Raw genomic sequence first — 22,111 nt, forward strand, 5'->3', positions numbered from 1 at the left:
AGACGCCAGAGTGTACCAAATGCTCGTGTTTTTCTCGCAGGTTTGCCACACGGTATCCATCTGGCTGACGGTGACTCTCGCCGTGTGGAGGTACATCGCGGTGGCCCATCCTCAGCGCAACAGAGAGTGGTGTTGCATGAAGACCACCATTGCAGCAATCGTCAGCGCGTACATCGTGAGCCCTCTGCTGTGCATACCTCTCTTCCTGGCGTTCAGCATACACCCCAAGAACGCCGCAGTGGACAAGTACGGCCAGATAGTAAGGACGTCCAAGGACATGGGCGATGCGAAGAACATGACATTGTACATCGTGAACATTTCCGAGTTGGGCAAAGCGAATGGCAATCTCTTGAGTCACATCAACTTTTGGGTGTACAGCGTCGTGATTAAGCTGATGCCATGCGCGGCGCTCACAGAACTGAGCCGAAGGCTGATATGCGCCCTCCTGCAGACAAAACGGCGTCGCCAACAGCTGACGAGCGGCAGCGCCAGGGTCTTGGACAAACAGCGGCAGACGGACCGCACGACTCGGATGCTTCTCGCGGTCCTGTTACTGTTCCTACTGACGGAATTCCCTCAAGGTATCTTAGGGTTATTATCAGTCTGGTTTGGTGAGAATTTCTTCAAGAATTGTTACCAGAAGTTAGGCGAAGTTATGGACATACTAGCACTCATTAATTCGGCAATTAATTTTATTCTGTACTGTACAATGAGCAGGCAATTTCGCTCGACTTTCAGTCTCCTCTTTCGTCCGTCGATGTTTGACAGGTGGCTGCTGGTCCCGCAACACAACGAAAACGTCGATAACAACGGTTGCACCACTGCTAATAACATGACTCTGGTAACTCAAGTCTAGCATCGGGCGAAATGGAGGAAACGTGGCATAACTCAGGTTTAGGCGGGAGGACTGGGAGGTGAAGTTTCGTCAGATCGCCTCGAAAGTTCCACGTCGCGAGACGACATTAACACAAGAACTTTGATATGGCCTTATGTTTTGTTTTTTTGAATATGTGACCCGTGAACTTGCCAGATGGTGTATTCGTCAATACATCCGCGAGAAAATGTGTCTGTGTGGAATGTAAACCCAGGATTTTACTCATTCATTCCAATCAAATAAGACATTACACATCGACCTTTGATACGTTGATGTCTTCCACACATGCACAGGGTTGGCATTCTTGGCCAACTCTGTTCGTCACTGCAAAGACGGCCAACAGTCTGACATTCGTCGGCTTCTCACACAGCCAGAACAAGGTACCAGGCCAGTTGTGTTAACGGTGTCAGTGCTACGACCTCATTTCCAGGTTGAAAGTTTAAAAAAAAAGGATCAATCCGCCATCCCTCAGGAGTTACAGCTGACTAATTGCGACGAATTGACAGACAGAATTGTGCGGTGCCGTGGAGATAATTACAAGAATCGATAAGGGTTTCATGAGCAGAGGAAGGGGCGCGGTACGTGCTTTCGTGCAGTCACGGGGCAACTGCGTGCGTTAGACACACGACACGAAGTGTGGGGTGATTCTGATGTGAACGCATCTCGACAGACCAGATGTTGTTAAGCAGATGTTAGAAATCGTGAGGCGAGGAATTCAAATTTAAGCTCAGCTGTGGCACTGGCCCATCCGATAGACAATCTCGGTAAAAGTCAAACCAAAACACAGAGCAGACACTACGCGGAACAGAGTAACTGGGTCACATGACCTCTCACCTTTTGCGGGCTTCAATATGCGTAATTCTGAAACGCGTTCGAGATTCAGTGGCCTTCGATTCGCTGACCAATACTGCGGACTGAATTGCTATAACGCTTATCACACTGCCTAGAGAAATCGACGCCACAGATCAATCAAAAAGTATGATTAGGGGGAGGGGGAGGGGAGTTCCCAAAATGACAGGGGATTTATCTTTGCCAGCGCGTTTAATCTGCCTCTGGGATCTAACACAGGGCAGTGCAGTCTTTTTGTGTGAAGCAGACAACACGTCCGGTCCTGAGCTCGTCTTGATGGGGTGGTTACCAGCAACAGCATGTCTAGGAGCTGTTTCTAAAAACAGACTATCCCTCACACCGACCCCATTACATAAACATACACACCCCTGGAACACAAAATAAACAAACAGATCCCAACCCTTCCCTTCAGCGTTTGCCTTGCGTGAGCAAATTCAGTGACAACAAGGACGTGTGATCGCTCGGCGTGAAAGGGGGCCAAGTACACGTCTAATTTTTATTTGGAGACAATGCAATGTTTTTAATTAGCTTGCGCTTGTTATACGTTCAAAGATACTCCTTTTGACATGGTTAATTAAGTGTCATCAGCCTACTGATGGGTGCAATTCCATCTCACGGTGCTCCACCCCTGAGATAGGTCAGGGGTTCGCTCCAAATCGGAGTTGACACACAATCAGTTTCGCAAACCTCGTCTTGCCCCAGGGTGCCTACCCCCTTACCCGGGCTTTCGAAACCCCTCGCTACAATCTTTGTGGGTTCGTACACCCGAGGCCGGTCACCCACGCACAGGCGGTAGGAGCTTATGTTTGTGTCAGTGATGGTCGCCCAAGTAACATGAACGCCCCAGATGTGGCGTGACGAACGCCTCTGGGAATTCTAAAGCGTGCACACGTCCAATCTTTTTAAAAACGAAACGCAATAGCGCACTGTCTTCTTGAGCGGCCTCCAAGCACGAATCGGATGATACAAATTTCGTCGTCCAAAAATCTAGTATAACGCTTGTAGCAAAAAGGTTCGAAGTTTTTGTCTTCAAATTGTACTGGAAGCTCCTCCGGGAAAACAAGTGCTCTTAAAGAAAATTCAGTTAAAAATCAGACCTTTACTTTCAAACGAGAGATTATTTTGGGAACTGTCCATTTACAATCATCATTCAAGTACTGTAAGAAGATGTTTATGCCGCGTCAAATTATGTTAAAATTATCTTCAGTTTACTTCACAGCCGGGATGCGATGGAGCTGACTCTGAGACGGCTTTGTCTGAACCACTGCAGTGCACTGAAATGTTTATTGAAAAACTTTCGATGAGCAACATATAACCGCGACCAACAAACACTTACGCCGACTTCCTGATACATTTCAAATGGCATTTCTCTTGACTTCTGAATTAAATAAAGAGCTGAGAAAATAAACTTCGAACTAAGTTTCTTTCGTCTGTAACAAACCTCGTTCTTGCTGATTTCGACGTCAGTGTGAAAGCTAATAACCTGCTTCTGCAAATGTGCTTCAGTCCAAATAGAACTGCGAGTGGATTTGAGGGCAGCTTCCCCACTGTATGGACCAGTTCTCTTGTAAAATGAAAAGTGTCGCAGAGGAATGTGAAGCTCGAATTACGGATGCACAGTTAGTGGTAACACGGTTGTGGTTGTTTTTTTTGCCAAGGTTGGTAGCGCGGATTTATAAAATCAGACGTGTTGAGAAGTAATCACAAATTACAGAACTTTATTTCCAATACTTTTTAATTGTTTAATATAAATGTAAGTAAATGTTTGGTTTTCTGCTATAGAGAAACTTTCTGAACACCCTATATTCGCATCCCACAAAGTTTTGTAGGCCTATCTAAATAGATACTGCACTCAGATATTTCGTGCTGTTGGTGCGGAGAAAACTCCAGGCGTGGTCGGTCCGACTAAACGCATAAGAAGCTTCAGTCAAGTCTCGAACCAGTCCTCCTTCTTGTGACGCCGAGCGCGCACCAAGGAAATTGGAAACTGCAATTCAGCTTCAACTAATGCCATTTTTAGTAGAAAACCAGTTGCTTCTTGAATGTTTGGACACTGGGGAAATCGATTTTGTGTCTTGCTCGATTGTTCTGCGTGGCAATTACAAGTTTCCCGTCACGATACGCGATGCCGCCTAATGTTTATCCATCGGTTATCTAGGGGTGGGTGAGGAGAAGAATAAGAAACTGGATTCACCCCGATCTCTCCCTTATCTCCTGCGCGACGCGAGATCAGTTTATCTCGTCTGGAATAATCGGGGCTACGAAGCAAGATTTCTGATCATTAAGACACATTTTCCTCAGTGAACTGAAAGGAAACTGACGTGGCGACTCAGTTCGCAGTTTCCGTCCGGTTTCCCAAGCGACACCTGCCTGCACGTGTCGTGTTCAGATGAGATGCAGTTCGCAGTTGCCTGGGCGTACAAGCTGGACCCTTCCTATTTCTTCTCGCTGAAGAGATGTAGGGGTGATGCTGTTTTAATTGTATCAGCTCATAATCTGAAACACTTATTTACTTCAGTCGTCAGGCGGTGTCTTTATACGGAAGGAGCGAACATTTTGATACGCGTTACGTGATTCCTCGGTCATGCGAAAAAACACGCGTTTGTCAAGTTTCAAAACCAAACCAGACTTGGGCCTTTCGTACGCCCACCGGCGACGACGAGGGGTCCTTCATTTCAGTGAGCAAGCCGATGTGACGTGCTCTGAGGTGCGGTGTGGGGGGTGGTCTGTTTACCTTCGGCGGCGGAGGAGGGAGGCCTGGGGCAACCATCAGCCCCAAACGCACTGTTATCGTAGCTGTGCTTGAACATTGAAGAACAGAAAACAGCCGGAAACTATCTTCATCTTTCGTCGAACGTTAATCATGTCGGAGGTGATACGTGCAGAAGGCAGACATAGCAGTTTTGCCCTTGCTTCGTTTGCTTGGAATCGTTTCTGCTGTTTCCGGTGACGGCACCCGGAAGACAAATGACCGTCTGCGAGGCAAACGTAAATGACAGTTAATCACCCACCACGAGCAATGAGGAACTGAAAAACTGCGAAACCTTAAGGTCGAGTGAGCGGGGTCGTAGTTGCTGGTCCCTCCGCACGCCCGGAAGTCGCTCCGGAGCGGCAGGAGCGAATGAGACGGAAAAGCCGTCCTTCCGGTTACAAAGCTCTTTCCTGTTGCCCTTTGGCATTTGAATTGTCCGACGACGAAGGAGCTTCCTGTAAAAGCAGCGACAGGGGGAGGGAGGCAACCGCGTCGTACATTTTCGAAATGAAAAGAGAACTGCAACTGGGAAACTAGGCGTCCCGGGTCATGTTCAGAGTTTAGTTGATTTGGTGTTTAACTGTCTTTAACTCGCCCTAACGCTTGTGCCAAGCCTTTAAGTAATGCCCCGTACATTAAATTGTTAGAATGCAATTGACGGATTTAAAACTTTCAGTTATTTATCACATTCTTCGGTGAAGCGTAATCAGCTTTCAAGATCGAGAAACATTGGTTATTTTTATGGCTCAGATGTTTCGAAACACGTTTCGCCCCCCCCCCCCCCCCATAGGGCAGTAAGACTTGTAAAAAAAACAGATTGCGTAAGTGCATTTTTATATCAAACTTATTCTATTAAAATAATTCAGAAGGGCTGAAAGTGCGAATGTTGTCTTCGTAAGAACTCTCTGATATAGTAAATTGACTTAAATTTGACTTGCCCTTCAAAATTTACGAACGATAAACATATCTGAGTAATTTTCTCTACAAGAAAAATTAGACCCTTTAAAATCCATTCGGAGAATTTTGGGATGACGTATGAATTAAAAAAAAAAAAAAAAAAAAAAACACTCGCGCGTCAGTAAATCGATTCCGCCTTTCACCAAACAAACGAACACGACTGAGTTAAGCTTTCTTCTGTTTTTATCATCAGATTTATTTGGACAGGTGCAAAACGTACTCTTAAAGCAGAAAGGCACAAGCCACGAACATTCCAACACGTGCACGGCATTTCATCGGCCATTACGAGTGTCATCGAAAGTCAGAGAGCAGCGGTGCTACATGTTCATTCATTCCGACCGAGTTAATGAAGATTTTTTTCAATTCCCGAGGTCGTACGAACGCGAACGACACGGAAAATTTTGGCACGCTTCCAGTTGCTCACTGTGCAGGCACTCGCCTGGAGAGAAACTGAGGAAGAAACGGATGAAATTCAAAGTGTTAGTCGTTGCTACTTTGAGAGGAACGCGCAAGTCCCGGCCTTATTTTACTAAGCAACCTACTTGAAGTCACTTTCTTAACTGTCCTTAAGGTGTCAAACGGTCGACCGGCTCTGAGGTCGGTCTGGAAAGAAAGGGTATCAGCTGTTTGTTTCTAACAACTTACAAACTGCCCCGTCACAGATCTGAAAAGTGTCGTGAAATTAATTCCGTGAACTTGAGCGGCTTGCCCGAACGACCTTCATCCAGAAGGAACTTCCTCAGCTGCAGGCTTAAACGTTTCCCTTGTCGCAGGCTTCAATTTTCTACGCTCCAATTATATTTGCTGGTGAATGTGAGCGATTTTTAAAACTAAAACAAAAACAACCTCCCCGAGTTACAACTAGCCCCATTCTCCCCTAATTATAGAAGGCTGCAGATGGCACGACGTCAAACCTTTCAGATGTAATTGCAGTTGTGAGCCGGTAGGTTTAGTCTACCATTGATTCAATAAATTGTGGCAATAATTTACGACGTCCAGTTCCCCGAACAAAACAATGTACGTAATAAAGCTAGTATGAACAATAAATGAACGCCTGTCAGGAAGCCTCGTGCGTGCTTTGCCCGCCTACGCCATTATCTGACATCCGTTCACGATCGTAGCGCCAAGCCGAAATCTACCCTGACTGCAGATAATCCACGTTCTACGAAAAGTTTCGAACCGAGTTTTAAAATCGAATCACCACACAACAATTTCAGGGTTGTACAGGAATTTTTCTGGCCGCCATGTTCGTGTTATCGATATTTGGCAGCTGACAAGGAAAGAGATGGCTTGACGTGTATGTGCGTGCCGAGTTTTGTCAGAATCTGTTACTTGATTCAGTAGACGATAAGAAGGGGCAATCGAACGGACACATTTCCGATCTCAGGAGCGTGATGTTATGTGGGCCTAAATCAGCAACTGCGTGACCTCGGGCCATAAGACGTATTCAGACGGGCGACTTTTCCAAAACATGCCGAAACTTCCAGAAAACTGGCCTTGTAATCCTGGGGTCTCGGGTTCGATTTATAACTTGTGTTGGGCAAGGCCGTGGTCTAGGCAACACGGAGTTTTCCTCCGTGGCATCCCAACAATTACTCCATTCACACACAGAAGAAGGCAATGGCAAACCACTTCTGGATCATCTGCCAAGAACGTATATGAACAGGTCCCAGTCCGAGAAAAGGATGGAAGGATCCTGTTCATATGGACCTGTCGTCAGACAGAACACTAAATAAAATATATAAAAAAAAACGTAATGTAAGTGGCAGGTGATAGGAATGATTCAAGCTGAGTGCACTTCGTACTGACTCAAGTCCCGAAGAAACATTCCCAGTCATCAGCGCTTAAATATTTACCGCCTTGGCGCTGCGTAATGATCGTTTGAATCAGCAAACTGGCAGAACCGAGCTTCGGGTAGGTACACAATGTTTCCGAGAGGAAACGTCATTTTTTGTACTTTGTGAGAAAAGATCTGTTAATGTTCTAGCTTTATACTACGACGATTCTAACTTCTGCTAGGAAAATTCGATAAAACAAATTTTATCGTTACGGGGCCTTTGAATCCAATATGGAGCACTTGAGTACACGACATAATTACGAGCGCCTCACGAATGTATGAACTTTGTATTAATTACTTTTTTGCCAGCAACTTTCTTCGCACGGCAGATTCTGCCTTGCCCCGACAGGACGCGAAGAGGCTTCGCTGGGACCTGCTACCGAATACGACCCACTTCAAGTTCTGCGATGCGTTATAAAACGGAAAGGCATCGCAACTCGAATAAATTACGTCGACACTAACTTTATTTGCAAGCCACTGGACTCGAAATTAAACCAATTACGGAACATTCTGTAATATCTTCATTATCTCCATACATCGAGGAACGTAATTATACTCAGATCAGCTAGCCAATTAGACGACGAAGTATAAAAAAAATTAGCTGACCAACGAAACGCGATTATGGTCGAATTACCATAGGGGCTAGGCCACGATGAGAGGCAGGACATTAAAAACAAGCTTCTTTATAAATCATCAGATATGATGACGTCATTACCAAGCCTTAATCCGATGTAATTCTTGCCTCCCGTAACGTGAACTGAGTCACCCACGAGTGGCTTCAGAACCTACTGAGTGACTGAGTGATTGACCGACCAGCCAACCAAGAACGCAAGTAAGCAACTTCACGGAGGGAAATGTTTCTTGAACAGTCGATTCTTGGCTTGCCAAGAAATTTCACCTGAACGCCCATGACGGTGTTCACAAGAGATTGCCCCAGGGACGCGACACCGAGCCAGAACACCTCTTGACCTCTGCATATGCTCACAATGGAGTCGCGAGTTCGAATCCAACTCCGGACACGGACATTTACGAGCAAAGACCTTGCGACTGACCAGGAGACGACCAAACGGCCGTAAGATTACGAGTTTCAGAGACTGACAGTCCACAAGTTCTCCAGTTCTGTCCTGTTCTCGGTCACCTTCGATCTTCGTTCTTCCCCCAACGCGGGAGACGAGCTTTCACGCCCATACAAACAAAGAAGTTATGCGATGTACCTAAAACAAAGTCTACGTGTTCCTCAGGTCCTATAACATCATATGAAGGCGGGAGAGAGGTGCCTCGTGTGTAGTGAGCCGTCGGGCAGCGCCACACTAATTAGCCGCCCGTTCAAACTGAAGTTGCGAACTTCGAAAACTCAAACTAATTTCTAATATGATACATAAGACGGGTTGCAGTCTGGAGAGCCTTCCATTATAGATAGCAATAACGTCCCGAGGCTTGTTTACAAACTTCGATCGAACTTTAAATTTAAACAGGTTTATAATTAAAACGTACGCCATAAAATTATCAACTGCGGACATATTAGTTGTTCCTGCGAAGTGTAGATACACTGCGATGTAAGAAATTTTTTTAAAAAAAACACACGAGCGTGTGTTATTTACTGATCCGCGACGCCCACACAAGTGGCTTGAATGCTACTAGTGCCATCTGACTGACCATAAAATACGCCACTCCGGAAAATTTCGTGAACGGTGGGAAAATATGGCGGACACAGGCGACTTTATCGTCTCCCTGACTGACTTAGAGACCGCAGGTGCGTTCAGAGTTTTGTGTATTCCTAAAGCTCCTATAGAACAGAATATTTTGCTCCGGGTAATACATTTTAAATGTTCAAGGCATAATATTAGACATGAAGTAAATATTCCATTCCATATGCCGTACCGTTAATCGTTGTAACAAGACAGCACTGGCCTATACGTTTAAAATTATACAGTTATGCCCTATCTGGTACGAACAAAAGAACGTAGACTGTCTCGATGGAATTCGCACCATTTACTTGCTTTTTCAAAGTCTTTGAGGTTTACCCCAAGGAAAGCTGCAGTGACCGAAACGTCGGGAAACTGGGCACAGCCACTGCTTTTCGAGACCAAGACTTTGGCATCAGGAAGAAGGAGTCATCGAGCCTGAGGCTAAAACCTGAAATGCTTTTTACGAACTTGAAAGTCTCATCTGACTCAATCCTTTCTCAAAGTTGGTTCAAAGAAGAAGAATTGGTGAACAGGGAGGACGGCGTAACACCATCCTCGGTGTCGACGAGCGCCGTAGCAAGAACCGGACAGACATAAAACGCACTTCTGACAGCGAAGAATATTCAGACTCTGGCACGTTTTCAGTGCAATGACGAGAATTGTGCACTGTGTCAACACTCAAAAGATCAACCAAAGGAAACGATAGATTCAGAGTCCTGTGCCCAACATATACATCGAGGACTATGTTGAAAGTAGCACAGTTTTCAGTGGGTCTCTTATCACAATTCTTATTTTCAACGCAGAGACCTCAGTTCTGTTCACCTTTTCCCTCGAGAATGACGCCTTTTCTAATACCTTATGTCAGTTTTAACTGTGTAAAGTAAAACGACGTCTGGGCGTATTCTTGTGAACAACAGTGGACAAACACTGACAGCGTCTGATCGTACAAACGCGTCTCGAACTCAGCGCAAATGTGGGCTGAATCCTACTAACGACGGGGAATACGAAACAAATCCTCTCGCCGCTATTTAATTTTCAAATTATCCGGTGAAGACCGTGATTAATGGAGGCCACGCGACTGCATGAACACGAACAAGTGGCAATGACCACGGCGTCCTTGAATGTTATTTCGCAAAAGATGATAAAAATTTTCGCATTTCTTACAGAGGGCAAGATAAGATGAATTAAGTTGATAAGGTTTTGGAAATTTACGATCGTGGCCTATTTTAAAAGAGTACTACTCAATATTGTGGTGGAGCGGTCAGAACTCCTGCTTCATGTTCGATTCAAATTTCGATTTGAAGACCGGTAATTCTGCCCAGCGGTTTCTGTCGGAGTCCCTCCAGACAAATTCAAAGCCGGTGCCTTAAAACAGGTCCTGCCAGCTTCCTTCCTCATAGTAATCCATCATCTTTCACTGTGCAACTGTCGCAGTTGGGAACGCTTTGTTAAATAGACAACAAAGATCATGGAAGATGTCCGGGTGAGGGTGGGTAAGGTCAAAAACGGGAAGCCCGCCCGGGAGGGGCCTCACGATAGCACAGTACCAAGCCCTTCTGTCGTGGCCTGTTTAAAGTTACGACACCAACATGAGCGAGCAGGAGCACAGTTTTGCTCACCGGCGGCGTTCTTAATCGGAAGATACACTTTACGTTGATTGTCTGTGGTAACTCAAACAACACACGGTCATTTACAATAACAACATTTATATGACGAATTTTCGGTACGTCGGTGCTGAAGAAATACGTATGTGGAGCATTTGTTCCCGGTACCGTTCAGAACCAACTGCGTCCTAAGGGGAGAATCGGCCCAGTCTCTCTGCTGCGTGCACCAGATTCAGAGACATCTGGTGTTTCATTCTCGGGTGGTATGTACTCCATTCCCCGTCTGCTGCCTGTGGAGTCAACTCGTCGTGTTCGTGAAACCAAATCTCATCGAAAATTAAAATCAGGTGATGGGACGAAGGGCTCGTCCTGCCGATAACTCGTCAGCAAACTTCGCGGTAGGTTTCCAGCGATTTACCCTTACAAAAAACCTCCTGTATTTTTTTATATTTTCAATGCGTATGAAGGGATTTGAGGTTCTCACGGCGGTGAGGATTACGATGTTGTCCTCGTGGGTTTTGGCGCCGTAAGGAATGGTAGGCAGGCAGCAGCCTTTCCGAGAAACATTGTTTCAATTTTCGGTTCTGTACGTTCCCCGAAACGTCGGTTTCTACTTACGGTCCACGCGGCGTTGCAGGCCAACAACGACATCTTCACCGCTGTGAAAAGCCCACTTCTATTATCTAGGCTACGGCAAGACGTAATGCAACATTACGAAATGCGATCGTCCGGTGTTAAAAATGAGATAGACGAACAGAAATGAACACTGTCTGTTCGCAGACTCAGTAAAAATAAGAGAAACAATCACAGTCCTCCGTAACTTAATGTAAGAATATTTACAGTTGATGGTGTATTCAGTGTTTTGTTCGTAGTTTGTGGCGAGTGTGGTGTTATTCTCTTCGCTACGTGAGGATTCCAAGCAAACACTTCGTTATAAGAAGTGTTTCATTTCTAAGGAACATTTCGCAAACATCTTTCAAAGTCTCTTGAACACTGATTTATAATTAAGGATAAAGGTTCTGTATTTTTCACACATTCTCTTACTGAATCGATAAGGAAAGTTCTTTAGTAGTCGCATTTGCAACGCCCACTGTCGTACTGTCTGGTCCTTGTCGTCTCTCATGTCTCTTTAACGAAACAGATCAACCTTTCCATGCTTGGAAGGAAATGCCTCGTCCTCTTTGTTGGGTACGTACCAAGAAAGAAGTGAAAGAATCTGTCAGCAGTTGCAGATAATGCGAGTACTTCGCCATTTCAATACGACAAACGAGCATTCCTTGACAACCTGGCATGGGAAGCGTTGAAACATTTCGAGACGCCGCCATCTACACTTCCAGGCATCTGTCGTACAGCAAAGTCACATGTCTGTCGACTTTCAAGTGACGAGTAGCGCCGCCAAAGTACGACACTGGGCCATAACCGTGACGATCACTTCACTTAAACCTACTTGAGCCCTGGGCAGAATGACCTTGCACGGTTGTGGTTTAGTAAAGGACGTTCCTTGTCTTTTCAACTGCTAATCGCTGAATGTTATAAGAAGGATGTATTTTCTGGTTCCATGTATTAATATATGTGCTGTGTACATGTACAGTATAACCAATGTTGTGAATAAATAACGTACGTTCAGTTGCACGCATTTCTTGGTAAGACGTCACTTTCGCACACGTTTCGGGATGAGTCTGCTACCTTCTTCTTCCGGGTGTCACGAATTGTGATTGCATAGTCAGACCGTAACTGACGTCGTTCAGCTGGAAACGGTTCTCGACGCCCGACTTCAGTGCTTGGTACGTCGCTGACACAATGCAACCCGCACTGCATTGACGTCACATGAGGAATAACTTTGTGTGTATTCCAAAGAGTTCACCTTTCCAATCTTTTTAAAATTTCAGTTCATAATTGGTGAAACGAAGAGACAGCACAGGAGGAAAGAAAGATGTTTTGACATTTTTTTAACATGAAACTTGTGATGAGACCATCACTGTAATAAAATATTAAGATATTTCATAACGCGATACGCGCAGTAAATGTGAAATATTTACCCACAATTCAGAATTTAGTGTACACAAATAAATGGACTGCCTGTGAGAGCAGTCTAGGTTGGAATCGAACTCAGGAAGCGCACACGACTTGTTGCGAACGACTAAAAGCAGACTGCCACGCGCCTGGCGCCGACATCGCATTTTAGGGCAAGAGAGAATACAAATGTCGTCGTCACTATCCTGGGAAACGAGAACAGTTCAGTCAAAATCCGACTGCACGCCGCGTCACTTACCCGGGGAATTAGGATGAAAATATTCCCGGCCGCTGTATTTCATTCACAGAATAATCATTATTCCAAAAGGCAAGCCTACCGCTCGAGGCCTGTGCAACATTTTATAACTCTAAATCCATATTCACTTTACACCTTTTTAAACTCTCTCTCTCTCTCTCTCTCTCTCTCTCTCTCTCTCTCTCTGGGCTGAATAAACATGGCTACAATTTTCTGTGTGCTGTGGCGTTAAAATAACTTTCTTCTGATTACTCAGCGAGTGGTTTATTCCAACTCGTCGGCTCTGACACAGGCCGTGAGTCTCTAGCACCGCGAAGGACAACTTATGCTGAGGGCTCTCTGTCAACCATCGTTACAGATGTTTGCAGGTCGTTATCGGCTTCAAACCTGTGGGTCTGCAGGTCCTGCTATTTCCAGATTTAAAGAGACGTCACAGAAAAAACCCAGAATTAACGACGATGTCGGAACATCAGTGCAAGAGTGGTGTAAGGGACAGGCGGCTGGATAACCTGACAAGGGGTTCAGTACGCAGAACTTACACGTACGACAACTGGATATATTACATTTTTAAATCAACTCGTACTTGTACGCACAGTGACGAAACATGTTCCGAATAACACATTGCTATGTTATTCGTACAACAAACCCCTTTTGAGACAATCGATGAATTTCAGTTTCAATCGCGATGTGAAATAGGGATAAGTTAAGTCTGCCTGACCACTTGTAGTGTCGCCATCTAGCAGCAAATATAGTCGATTCATGTACAGCACTTGATGCGCTGACGGGACGGAGAGACGGAGTAAAATATCACATTATCATACAAAAACTCACAGAACATAAGCTCAAAAGCTAGTAGTGTGTTTCAATAAGATGGCAGTAAAAATTAAAACCGGCCCATCTCATTCGACGTCATGGAACATGCGAATTTGAAGAAGAAAAATTCGCCGAAGTCAACAACGTCCACTTCCTAACTGCGTTACAGAAGCAGGCATCCTCACTAGAACACTCGAGAACGTCTCAGGAGAACTGAATTTCATGAATTTCGCGGGCACTGCACATTCCGTTCACGTCCTTTCATCATGCAAAATTTTCACACAGTCGACGACTTTCTAAAATACGTCCCTGCGCCGATGGCCGATCCAAGCACAACACTCGACACGACTTCATCAATTAACGCCGAAAACGAGAAGCCGGTCCATTTTACCTGACAGACATTTATTCGCTGTGAACAAAAAAGTGTCTTTACGAAAGTTCTGTCATCTCCAAAGATTTATTACCACTATACATCAAGTCTTTCAAATTTCCCACGGAAGCCGTGTAGTTCCTTTTTATTAGCAAGATAAATTTCGAGCCACGTTTTTAGAGAACAGGTACACTGAGACAGACTATATATTTTTTTTGGGGGGGGGGGGGATACGTGACACTGTGTTCTTTTCCATAAGAGTAAAGTGTCCTTTCAAACAAAGAAACAGCCGCACTTTGTAGGTTAGAAGTCTGAAACACTAGTGCTGCTGGCTTGAACAACGACCATAGTTCAATCGTACAAAATTTTGTTGTATTACCGCGAACATTGGAAGAGATTTTCCCGACGCCAACAAGACACTGTTACGGATCTTTGAGACAGTAATTAGTGTGTTGGAACGAGCTCTTTTTTTCCTAATAAAGACAACTGTCACCCTGGAATATGTAAGAAAGAGTTTTCTCGTGCATTTTAATAAGGAAATTAATGAACGCAACGCAACTGTTGCATTTAATTTTCGAAAGGAGACTTTATAAAAGTGTATCACATAGTTCACGAATCACAATGGACTAGAATGAACTGTTTCAGGCAGCCCAACTGAGCACATCAAAGGATAACATCAACGCTGTTCACAGGGGAGTGGGGAAAAGTCAGCAGAGCGAGCATTACAGCAGCCACAGTGGAAATGCCTGACCGCGTCTCCATCCCCACAACATAAGAAATGACGCCATGAAACACCGAGAGTGAAGTCATCGCTCGCCCGAACCAGACGACGTGTCATAAAATCGACAGCCATCTTTCAAAATAAGTCCCGTTCCTTGCCTACTCGTCATTCATTATGTCGTTCTGCGCCGTATAACACCAGTAGTTGAATGAGCGTCATTTGCATGCCGGAACCAGTAGGTTCGGTTTCACGGTCTTCATTAAAATGGCGGCGGCAGGTTCGGCTCATAAAAATTCCGCCACTGACCAAATGACGAGCGACGTCAAATTTTAATTTGTATCCGGCATGTTTAAAGTAGAGCATTATATTTTTTTATAAATTAGCTTAAAATGTCCCAAACGGATGTTGATATTTTACTGTAAACTAAATTAAAATGAATGCACGTAATTTTCATTCAATCTCTAGCTGGCTTCCGGCTGCAACTTGTTTGCTTTGATTCTGAGGTCCGTATCCATGACGGTTAAGTTTGCTGTTTTAAACCACTAATTTAATTACTTGTCAATCGTTTGATCCATCAATCAACAGTATTTTTGTGTTACTCCGGCAGATTCGTGGCTTTAAAGCCATGCATTCCAGTTTCTTTACAAAAACACGGTCACCTCGGTTGAACATCAGCACTTTCGGCCTCTCAGTGAAGATTGCACACCAAACATATCACTTTGATGGCATAAGATCGCGGAATGCGCAAGCCAACAACAACTGGTATGCCTCGTTACAATCTTCCTTTCAGACAGCACGTAGCAACTCATCGTGACTCGTTTATTTCTCCAACGAGGCATTAATATGGCATCGACTAGCAATTAACCCAGGATTCCCCTTCGTCTGAAGTTCCCTATCGCAGAGGCTCCCAGGAACACGTCGATGCTAACTCGTGCGAAGTTGACAAAAATAGAAATTGTGTTCCTTTCAGATGTCGAAGCGAAATCATTCAACTCTCTGAAGCCTGGTGGTAATTATATGTGCCACCTGCATTACCAACCAAATACTCTCCGCATTATTCTCAGTGTACACAGAAATTACTTCCTTAAAGATTATCAACCCAACGATCCTTGTGTGGCTTAAATTCGAATATGTTATTTTGTGCAACATTTCCATTAAACCGCTGCGTTCGCTTTGAAGCTGTCAATATGGACACGTTCAGTAAAATATGAAACCACTCGCGTGACGCGACAAAAGAACCGCACGTTCGGACCTCTTTCGCGCCAAGGCACTTGGAAGCTGTGAATCCTCACTACAATTGCTTCGATACGTTTGACTGGCGAGTACCATAGAAGCAATTCTTCGAATCTGACATGTCGCTGCAACCTGCAGTCGTGTATACTCGATTACAAATTTGCGAACATCCTCTAAACCGTGACACGTGCTACTGGACACGCGAGGTGAAGTTGACAGATCACGGAATATTAAGTAGTTCGTGAGGGCACCCAAAAGATCTCCATTTTGACCAGTTCAATAAAATGTTCTCCAGTAGCTTTCCGATATGACCCCAAGTGCAAAAACCTGATATGTTCCTGACAGTAAAGCAATAATCACTAATTCGACAGCTTTAATTGGCATCTCCATGAATATCACAAAACTTGAATGAGAAGGGCTAAAACTGTATTCCTGCGTGCGTCATTTTAATCTCAAACACGTTCTGAAACAAAATAACAGATCGACTGTGGTGTACACAGTATTCAGTGCCAACGCCCACATCAACTGTACCACGAAATAAACGTCGGACTGTTATTCGTTTGGAGTAAAAGAATTTTTAAAAGAAAGGTTGGAATCTCAGATATTATGCGAAGGAAACTGAGGTAAACCCGCGGATTCACGGAAATTATTTTAATACGAAATTACAAACGTCTTGAGTTGTACTTTAATTCTGGTCACAGCGTAATTTTATCTAGGCAGCAGAAATTATGTGACAATTATGATTATTTTGTGATAGATATTAACGGAGATGGAAAAGATTTAGAAATTTATTCAGAATAAATTTGGTATGATACGCAATTTCGACGCCGAGCACGAAACAATATTGTAAGAATATTGCATGGTTCAAAACTATGGAGTTTAAGAAAATAAATAAATTACTGGCAATAAATATTATTTTTTAAGATTACCAACGGGAATATGAAGAGAAAAACGTGTAAACAATTTAATTGGAGAATATATGGGCAAATAAAATTACAATTTCTATGCTATGGACACGTTCAGAGAAAGGCAGACGACAGACGGCCCGTACTAGGTACGGAATGGATGCAGACGGGAACAGGACATGGGAATGCGGAGTGTAATGGCACGACAGAGCATGAATACAGAAGGAAGGCGACTGGGAATCTCAAGACGTCCGCGACATCACGAAACTGATACATAGAACACTGAAAAGTCCCACAAGCACAGTCTGTGAGATGAAGATGCTGGGATCATTTCGACGCTGTGGCAATCTGACGCCTGCCAGCTTCACGACTCAGACTGAAGCATCAGGAGGAAGGGCTGAGAGATTTTTCCCAGAGGTTACGGTCATTTTAAAAGAACGCGCGTTCCGCCTGTCCCCTGGAATCACTCTCCCGCACTGCACCCTTCAGCATTAACTACTCCAATAGGAGCGGCGGTAAACTGCCCTCGAGCGTTACCAGATTATACTGACATACACGCTGAAGGGTTAAGGATCGTGAGATGGACCGGGTATGCAGCACGCGACCTCTTGGTCTGAAAGCATCGAGGCAAGTTGGATAAATGTTGGGAGACATAGGAACGCGTGTTTAAAAAATATTACGATAATTTTTAAAGATATGTCCTAGGTCGTGAGGCTCAGGAGGAAAGTGTCCTATGACCGACGTTCGTAAACAAGGCAATGATCTGTGTCGGTCCATCTCAATTGCTAACTCGGTAACTGTGACAAAAAGTAGATTATTTGCTGTCGATAAAAGAGCCTGAGGTGCTCAATTTATTTTACATACACGTGGTTATGAAATGTCGACTCTCCTTCACATGTTCGAACAGCATTAGAAAACCATTTGAGTAATGTTACTCTTTTTTATCTCAGTTTCCAAGTATAATTAGTTGCGTCTAGAACGTCGCTTGTGTAAAATGACAGCCGTTAATTTGGCCATTGCTGTTTGCAACGTCCATGACTATTTACATTCTCAGCTTAGTCATTATAAATTATAACGCAGCGCGAGTTTATTACACAGCGGATAAAGTTACAAATGCATAGCTCCCAGCGACGAATCCACTGTCCACTGCGATAATGAATAAGCAGCCGAGACATTTTTGAAAAGCGAATATGTCAGGTCGCCTGACATGGCGTCTGATAGATTGTCCAGTCGGGTGACAAATATTCATGTCAGACCAGACGCGGAAATACGGACGTAAAATTTTACTCAACAGGCGTGCAGCCAGCAATCAAATTCAAATACTGTATTCGTGAGGGGATTTGAACCTTTAATGCAGTGTAATTTTAGGCCAGGATGTCCGTAGCTCTGTATAAGTAATAATGAGTACAGTATCCAGTGTTTTGTGGGCGCAACGACGATCCGAGTCAGTTGCTTCAGAGACATCCCTGAGTGAAAGAGGTACGTGCTTTGGTTGCTGAGTGGAGTGCCTCTGAAAATCTTCCTTCCGTATCCACTAGAGGGTTAGAAAGTTGTTGTTATTGGCACGAGTAGTTTAATCAGGACCTTGTTTGGCTGTTGTCACCATGAACGCATTTTTGTTATAGTTGTTAAAAGTCCAGGGTGCATAAATCATGAATAATTATAAAGTGTCGTTAATTGTTATAACAAATAGACGCTAGACGTGTTTGTCCTGTTCCAATCACAGTTTATTTCCGCTACCCAACACCTTGTAATCGTTCAGATCTGGACCGATGTTGACGGCAACATTGAAGAATCACCTCCTGGTCGGCATTGCAGGTGTTACTCCAGCCAACAACTCCCTATAAGAGCTCCGCGATCACTGTCGAATTGCTTCATAGTCTTCTTGGCAATATCATGTTATGTACAGTTTGCTGTCTGAGGTACATTTGATTTTCGTGAGTTGGCTCTACTCCAGTCTTCGGGTGAGTTACTGTACTGAGACTTCTGTCAGAGCCATTATTATGGGTACATAGAATTCGGTATCTTCCGAAAACTCTGGGCAATGATCAATATAACATTTGAGTAACATTCTCTTGCAGAACAAAATGTCGCTTGTACGACTGTTTCTCATTGCGAGCGGACTTGTCCAGGTGGCCAGATTAATTTCTTCGGACGAACTGCACTGGGTACGATGCCTGGTGACCATCGCCAGGCGTCACTTGGCGTCTGGACGCACGCTGGCGATCTCCCTCCCTACGGCTGAACGCGAGAGTAGAATGGCCGATACTGGTGAGCGTCTTCTGGGATATCTCCAGCATTCACATCACTGGTCACTGATTGTTTTCCGCGACAGTAGCGACGCCACTGTAAGCACGGCGAGTATGGGAAACCACTGCATCAACTACGTCGTGCTTGTATCATCTTCTTGCAACAGTCGAGAGCTGAGATTGAAGCTTGACAGACGTTTTTCAAGTTTGGACTTTAGGCACAAGTTGATGCCGTCCTGGAGCGCGAGAACTCGATTTGTAATTGCTGTAGAAAATAACTGCAATGGAACGAATCCTCGGAAACTATCAGAACAGATAATTTCAATTCTCTGGATTTATAAAGTGACCAACGTCCTAATAGTTATGCAGGAAGAGTATTATCGGAACGCCTCGACATCGGCCGGCAGATTGCGCCACCAGAAGCTCGGACTGTACACGTGGTTTCCGTATGAAAGTCCGAACCGATGCACTCAGGTTGAAAATGCGGTTCTACTCGGCAATTGGGTCATGGACGGAAAGGGATACTTAGTGCAGAACTCAAACCTTTTCCCACGGAAAATCGGCAAACGATTCAACGGTTGTCCTCTGACAGTTGTCGCGAGAAACTTTCATAACATGGTGGAATATAAAAAGCCTGCCACTAATTATTCAGGTTCATACACACCGGTCATTGAGAGGGGTTGGGAGATCAGCTTGCTGACAATAGTCGCAAACTCTCTGAACATGACGGCGAGGTACTTGCCCGCCCCAAATTCATTTGAATCTCAAAACAAGCTTCTCGACGTTGTGCAGGCTTTGGTGTTCGGCGAAGCTGACATAGTGCTTGGAGGCGTCGAGTCCAGAGCCCGATGGGGATGGGAGGAGTACGTAGACACCACGATCAGCTACTTGTCGCGTCGGATGCTCTGGTACGTGCCGTGCGCCTTTAAGCATCCCAGATGGAGCAGCATCTTCCGGATTTTCTCCCCGCAGCTGTGGTTGTGTTTGGTAACAACCCTGGCAGTCATATCCACCACAGTTACCCTGGTTTCCAGATGTGGAGGTGCTCGTTCGAAGCCTCGAGCGTACTGGACTGTGACAGATAGTCTGACGTGCGCTTGGGCTGTCATCCTGGGAGTAACGGCTCCTGCATTGCCCCGCAGAGATGCGGTGCGCGTCGTGTTCGTGGCCTGGCTATTATTCAGTCTCGCAGTCAACGCCATCTTCCAGTCAGTTCTAACAACATTCCTCACCGAGTCGGGCTATAAGTCTCCAGTCGAGGACATGGACCAGATGCTGGCGTCCGAAATAAAGTACGGATATCACCCCGTCCTGGACGACGTGTACCGTCAAAGCGGTGACGCACATGCTTCGACAATATTACGAAACAGAATGTCGTGTCCCGTGCACGCCATTTGTCTAAAATGGGCCTTCACGTTTAAGAACATTTCTCTGATACTGGACGAGTTATCAACAGATGAACAATATGCGAGTTCGAGGTTAATGGACGAGAACTCGAAACCCTTGCTTTGCCCCATCGACGATGGCGTCGTAATGCACGGAAATCACGTCATGATGATGCATGTGGGACATCCGCTGTTGGACAGAATCAACGACATTATTCAGCGAGTCGTGGAGGCTGGCATCTTCATGCAATGGAAGAAGACGCTCTTCGACAACGCAAAACTACGAGCAGGGGCGCTCGGTATCTACAGCCCCCTTAACAATTACTACAGCTTCACCATGAATCACATGCAACCGGCATTCTACTTGCTCTTAATGGGGATCAGTACCAGCGCTTTCATCTTCATCCTTGAGCTGATCTCCAGTCGCCTGGGTAGCGGGAGGCGATGCATTTTTAATAGAAATTAGTTTTGCGTGAAAACGATACGGACTTCTTCGATGTTCTTATCACTTGTGTTACTGTTCCCCGGTTCACGTTTTCCTGTTTTCCATTCCTTCATCATCAAGAGTTATTTGGACGACGAGCACGAAAGTGACGTTGTTGGAAATTAAAACGTTTGTCCGCGAGCTTCAACAGGAAAAACGCTAAGCAGATATTCACTAAATGTTACTGGAAGTCAACCCAAACTCGTGTTTTTAAATTTCCTATAATTGATAATATACAAGCGATTGAACTTGTGATTTGGAAGCGACACTTTTTACGTGATTCTGTAGTAATGCGACACCATTAGCTATGCTCTTTAAAACACGCACACAATATTAAGAGCGTCTGAGATTCCTGGATTTCAAGGCGGTGGACCTATGAGTTGTGTTTCTTCCCCGCATGAAGCAACTACGTGTTCCTGTAGGCGATTACCACAGTTTTGAAGGAACCTGTTACTTTCATCTCCAGTTATACTCTAAATTCGGAGGCAGCAGGTTCCTCCGAAGCGCTGCGACAGTACTCCAGAGGAAACTTTGAATCTATTAGCCACGCCCTAAAAGTTTTCAGTTTGTTTCAAGCATAATTTCTTAGATGAAGCCTAACTGCTCAGTCACAACGTATGTGAATTGTCACTTGGCATGGAATAAAGTCCAGTCTCCCTCCCACAGTCCCGGGATTTGGTTCATGTGATTGTCTCTTAAGATTCACGGCTGCAAAAGTACAACATAGATCCATCAGGCACTTAATCCAATCAACCATAGTCTCGGTGTTTTATAGAAGAAGAAATTCAAAACCTTAGATACACTAACAAACAATTAATCAACAAATTCTGTGCATTCAAATTTCTCAGCTGACACGTCTTTTGCGAGGCTTTCGAGCGCTTTCCTGGGACAAAGTTGACTGATGGTGCAGTGAATGCATTTCTTCTTCAGCGCTCAGGAGCTAATCCTTCTGGCATCTTCTGACTTCGAGCTGTCATTTGACGTCCTTATTTTACGGATCTGAACACCCAAAAAGTCGCCTGCGTCTTAGTCTGTCTGTTACGATGTCAGCTACACACCTGCTGGAAAGCGTTTTACTGAAACACCAGACATGAGACAGCATCGGATTCGTTAATGATTGT

At 44.8% G+C, this 22,111-nt stretch overlaps 2 protein-coding genes across 2 annotated transcripts in view; one reads left to right on the top strand and one right to left on the bottom strand.

Annotated features, from left to right (window-relative positions):
• The window catches only part of LOC110841234 (G protein-coupled receptor dmsr-1), a 31,831-nt gene extending 19,644 nt beyond the window's left edge, over window positions 1-12,187 (top strand). Inside the window, exon 4 of the mRNA XM_022086575.2 lies at window positions 41-12,187. Within this exon, the coding sequence (XP_021942267.1) occupies window positions 41-856 (816 nt within the window). The 3' untranslated portion in view covers window positions 857-12,187. The remainder of the gene's footprint in view (window positions 1-40) is intronic.
• LOC110841235 (uncharacterized) overlaps window positions 1-22,111 on the bottom strand; it is a 70,764-nt gene that overhangs the window by 2,074 nt on the left and 46,579 nt on the right. The gene's annotated exons all lie outside the window — the stretch shown is intronic.

The sequence above is a fragment of the Zootermopsis nevadensis genome, unplaced genomic scaffold, assembly GCF_977971745.1.
Source record: "Zootermopsis nevadensis isolate Lab colony 2312 unplaced genomic scaffold, Znev_1.0 Znev_ptg000019l, whole genome shotgun sequence".
Classification (NCBI taxonomy): domain Eukaryota; kingdom Metazoa; phylum Arthropoda; class Insecta; order Blattodea; family Termopsidae; genus Zootermopsis; species Zootermopsis nevadensis.